General features: G+C 40.4%; 1 protein-coding gene across 1 annotated transcript; it reads right to left on the reverse strand.

The window, feature by feature from the left end:
• Positions 1-226: 226 nt before the first annotated feature.
• Positions 227-4,866, reverse strand: foxj1a (forkhead box J1a). The gene is made up of 3 exons (XM_017717036.2): positions 4,745-4,866; positions 3,529-4,133; positions 227-2,479 (listed from the first exon to the last, which is right to left on the reverse strand). Exons 2-3 carry the CDS (start codon positions 4,090-4,092, stop codon positions 1,634-1,636), a joined length of 1,410 nt encoding a protein of 469 aa, XP_017572525.1. The 5' UTR covers positions 4,093-4,133; positions 4,745-4,866; the 3' UTR covers positions 227-1,633.
• Positions 4,867-5,205: the final 339 nt, after the last annotated feature.

Raw genomic sequence — 5,205 nt, forward strand, 5'->3', positions numbered from 1 at the left:
AATTGAAACAGTACCTATAAACTCATGAAAAGAACATTAAGTTAACCAAACTAATTTGCAAATATTTCACAAAATATTTGACTTATTGCCACATCTATCTATCTATCTATCTATCTATCTATCTATCTATCTATCTATCTATCTATATATATATATATAGTGTGTGTGTGTGTGTGTGTGTGTGTGTGTGTGTGTGTGTATACAATTATTTTTCTTGGCACATTGATCATGACATTCAGGTCTTCATTGACAAGCATCTGTAGCATGAACTGAGTACACATTTCATGTATACATATTTCACTTATTAGACATGATTATTAGACAAGAGAATAAAAAAAGAGAAATCTGCCACTAACATCTCTGATTACTTGATCAGCTGTTGCTTTGAGTAATCAGTTGCTGATTTATTAGCAAATAAAGTTCTTTGTCTAGGCAATGTAAAATGTATTTTCCAAAATGATAAAATTATGATAACATTGTTATATACCACTATTAAGAATCTACCAGGTAAATGTAGCTTGAATGGTAAGAATAATCACTTTGATAACATTCATAATAAAATGTACAGCAAAGAAAGCATAAGTAAGCATTAGAAGAGGTTTTAATCCAAAGCATTTGTATTGGGATCAGATAAGTTGGGACTTTTTACACATTCTAAAGTAATTACTCTATTCTAATTATTATTCTCTAGGGTAGGATTCTTACAGATGTTATTGAACACGTACAGCTTCAGTGCCAGTATGTATTATTTGCTTGGTGGCCTTTAAACATGTCAGCACAGCTACCATAAAAGTGTAAGGGTGCTTTATTTTATCTAGATGCAAATGCCATACCAGTCCAAATTAGTATGGTTTGTATTGTACTTATCAACATTCGAAAATTAGGCAAAATAGTTTCTTCAAATATCAGTTCTTCATATAAATGAACAAGAACAAGTTTCTGAAAAGTATCGCAGCACAAAGCTAATTTTAAAATACTCAATCCAGTGCTACTTTGAACACTCTTTGTAATTACTAGGGTGATGTTAACTTTACAATACTATGGAAACTGGATTCAGTTCTGCATAACTATGAGACGTTAAAGCAACACCCTCTTCATGCTGTGAAGGCATTTCATAAAGTAATAGCATGCTACAACAATAATTATAGTAATAGCAGTCCAGTGTTATCAGTGTGATCTGTGTTTATTTGCATTTTTAATTTTGTTCTTTTCAAGCAGGTGCCTCAGCTGTAAATGAAGAAGAAGTCCATTTTTGCTTGCTTTTTGAATGCAATTAGTTGACATGAGCATCTAAACAGTAAACAAACACAAACTTCTGGCTCTCATTTTTCTCCTTCTACATGCATTGTATTTGTAATTCTACAGTCAGTCAGTGTTCACTTTGCAAGTCCAATCTTACATGTTTTAGGAGAACCCACTGCTTGTGGGTCAATAAAGGGAGACAATTCAGTTTGCCATATATAAAAACATAATCATAAAAATCAAAGTAAGGAAAAGTCACAAGCTTAAAATGCTCTCTATGTGATGAAAACAAAGTTCTTTGGGATAAAACTGTCTCAGTCCTTTTTGTACATTATAACATTTCCTGGGTTTGGTTGGAAATGAAGTACCTCAAGAGCTACTGATGATCTCTTCAAAGAAGAGATTCAATTTTACAGTTCATGTCAACTGCAAGTGAGTCTCCCAGATCAAACAGCTGATCTAGACTAACGGTGGAACTGCAGAGGAAGTCAGGCCGGTCCCCTGCTTCGTCCTCTGCCCATGGACTCTGTAAAAATTCTGTAGCTAAGAATGTTTCCTTGTCAAAGTCTACATTGTTGCTCATTTGTGTTTCTATTAACACACTGCTCTCTGCAGTACAGGCAGGGCCCTCCAGGGGGCTGATGTGGACGCCATGTATGGTGAGATCCTCCTCTCTTGGTATCGGGCTCAAGGGACCACCTTCATTCAGGCTAAGTTCCCCATTCAGGGCTGAATCAAGAAGGGCATCCCAGTCAAAATTGCTCTTGAGGGAGTCTAGATCTGTTGGTTCTTCCGTGGCCAGGAGTGGGGAGCTGGAGCGGCGCAAGGATTTGTTACCACCAGTCCGGTGTCCATATGGCTGTTTTCTCTTGTGGCCCTTTCCTGAGCCCCAATAACCAAACATTGTGGCTTCAGCAAGGCGAGGGTCCCAGTTCTGGTCAACTCCAGTGGCTTCCTCGAATTCTTTCAGGAGCTGCTGGGATTCAGGGCTAACACAGAGACCTCCAGTGACACTTGTTGGCACACTCAGATCAGGTTGCAAGTTCATCCTGAGACGGCTTTGAAGAGCTGGGTTGATCTGTACTGGAGGCATCCTCCGCTTTTTATAGGCCCCGCTGAGAAGACGCTCAGCATACTGGGGGTCAATTTTCCAGAAACCTCCCTTTCCTGGCTCATCCTTCTGTCGTGGAACCTTTATGAAGCATTTGTTCAGTGAGAGGTTGTGCCGGATCGAATTCTGCAATAATGCATGTGGAGAGAAACAAAATCACAATAGCATTATTGATTAATCCTACTGTGGAAAGAAATGCAGGCATGAGTGTACTCATTATTCATTATAATTTTCAGCAAAGCAGGAAGTCCACATATTTAAAATCCATGCATTATACAAGTCTTCTGCACATCCTGCACTTTAATGAACAGCACAATAGACTGACCAGGCACCACAAAGCACTTATATTTAAATGAAGTACTGACCCTTTGACCTTGGTTAAACATTATTTGTTAATGTTTGGGTTAGAATAACTGAAACTAGAGGAAATGTCTGAGTTGTCCTCAGAAATGCCACAGGGGTCATTAATCATTCACCAACAAATGAATTTTTTCTCAAAATCCCCCTTTTTGACAGTAAATATTTACTTTAACATGCAAGTACCTTTGGTCAGTAATTCAATTTCTTTCCTTTTAACTGTTGTTGGTCTATACTAATTTTAAGTCCAAAGGCTTATGTGCGATTGAATGAACAAATAAAATCCTCTGTAGTAAGATACCCCATGTGCCGTAGAGAGACCCCTCTGGGTTTGCAGCCATTCCTGTACCTTGAGCACACTAATTAGCCACAGTGCTTAGTTGCTAAAGCTATTTCACTGTGTGGCAGGTGTCCAAGAACTTCCCAAATATAAAGTCTCGGAATAAAGACGGCTTTCGAAGGATTCCTGTTGAAGAAAATCATTGTGTTTGCAGAAATTGGTTTCTCTCCAACACAGAGAGCCTGCTGAGGCAGCTGTGACAGAAGACTGAAACCTTCTCTCGCCTACTTTAACAAGAGCAAAATGCTAACATTTAGCTTCTGTCAAGAGCATGAATATACTCTTTTGCCTTGTTAGTTCAGGCAAATAAGTTAAAACATTTTCTGAAAGTAGCCTCCACTTAGCATGATAGTATTTAATAATGCTAATTTGTTGCTGTTCACTTTTATTAATTATTAGAAAAATTAGTACTGACTGAACCATTTATTTAATTCCTGTATTTTCAAAATAGTCCCCAGATGTAAGGGAAAAGGCTCACCTGCCAGGTGGGGTCAGCATGGCGAAAATAACAGAAGTTGTCAGTGATCCATTTATAGATGCAGGAGAGGGTGATTTTGGTTTTCTTGCTTGCCTGCATAGCCATACATATGAGGGTGGCATATGAATATGGTGGCTTGATATGAGGATTGGTCTTGTAGTCAACTTCATCTGGGCAGTGGCCATGTGCCACTAAGCTGGGCAGAGCTGACAGGGAGGGCACCCGGCAAAAAGCAGCCGCTGTGGGCTTACCTGGGGTCAGCGGCATACCTATGGAGGCAGGGTCGCCTGCTAGAGGAGATGCGGGGGCTTCTGCACCCAGCTGTTGGCCAAAGAAGTGATTGGGGTTTTGGCTGGAAGTAGACACATGTTGCCCTCCGCTGACATTGATTATAGAGAACTCCTGAAGCCACTGTAGGCTGGTCAGGCTGTCATCCAGATTGTCTGAGTTATAAACTAAAGAGCTTCCGTCCAGATCCTCAGCCTGAGCAGCAGCGGTCACTACCTCTTCCTCCAGCCCCACAGAGCCACCGGGCCAGGAGTCCACACAACTCATGGACAGCATGGTGCTCCGTTAACCTCTCTCTGCACCTTCCCAGCCAAAACCTGCACAAGGACAAAACACTAATGGCAGCCTGTTTTAATCATTCATGAGGCTGGATGTCATTGCAAGAATCAGCCGGAGCACATCAAAGCAGCCCAGATAAAACTACCAGCTTTTAGTTTGATACATGTTTCTGTAAGCCTGAATAAAAGAATGTTTTTTAAAGCTGCTTGTGTTCCAGCCACTTAAGAGTGCCTGCCAAGAAAGCCCCCCTCAAATTCCACAGCTGATTGGAGGCCATAGAATGTTCCTGAAAAAGCTGCAGCTCGCTGTGTATGTGAGCCATCTTCCACCAAGACAGGTGCACTATACGGATACCACAAAGCCTTGGCTCACAAATAAACGATTCTCTTGTGATACATTGGTCTAAAAGAACATCATTGGCCTAAACGTTACTCTACAATGCGCAGGACATAATGTAAAGCCTACTGATGGTAAAATGTTCACATGTAATAATTTAAACAAACTACGTAGTTTCAAACCCGCAGTAGCTCATGCTTTGTCTGTATTTATCGAACGACGAGTAAATTAGTAAACAGAAAATAGCTTGTGTAGCCTCATTGAATATAAATTATTACAAGCATTATAAAAAAAAACAGTAAATCCAGCTTACCTGTTTGTATCAACTTAGAATGATTTGGAAAAACATCCAAAATAGATTTTTAATATGAATTTTAAATCCTTATTCGTCGGCACAGCTCTGAAATTCCGTAAGATGACGTCTCTCCTCAGTTTCAGGTCTCTGGGGCCTTCTGACCGGGGGGCACTTTAATACCTGCTGCACTAGGGCTGTCCAGTAACCGTAGCAACGCTACACCCCCATGTAAACAGCTTGCCGTTGTTCTATTGGCTGGGCGGTTGCTATAGAGCTTCATTTTAATCACTCTCTCACAGGTTTGTTCGTCACGCTAGTAAACTCAGGGTAACTCGCAAAAGGGCAAGAACGATGAAATCTTTCATTTTGGCAGACCAAGCTAAATGTGCAGACGGGTGAAAATGGCCCGTTAAAATTAGAGGTTCGTTGTAATACTTGCAGCGGTTGTAGTAGGTAAGATTGAAACAAACCAGCACAGC

The sequence above is a fragment of the Pygocentrus nattereri genome, chromosome 14 (assembly GCF_015220715.1).
Source record: "Pygocentrus nattereri isolate fPygNat1 chromosome 14, fPygNat1.pri, whole genome shotgun sequence".
In the NCBI taxonomy this organism is placed as follows: Eukaryota; Metazoa; Chordata; class Actinopteri; order Characiformes; family Serrasalmidae; genus Pygocentrus; species Pygocentrus nattereri.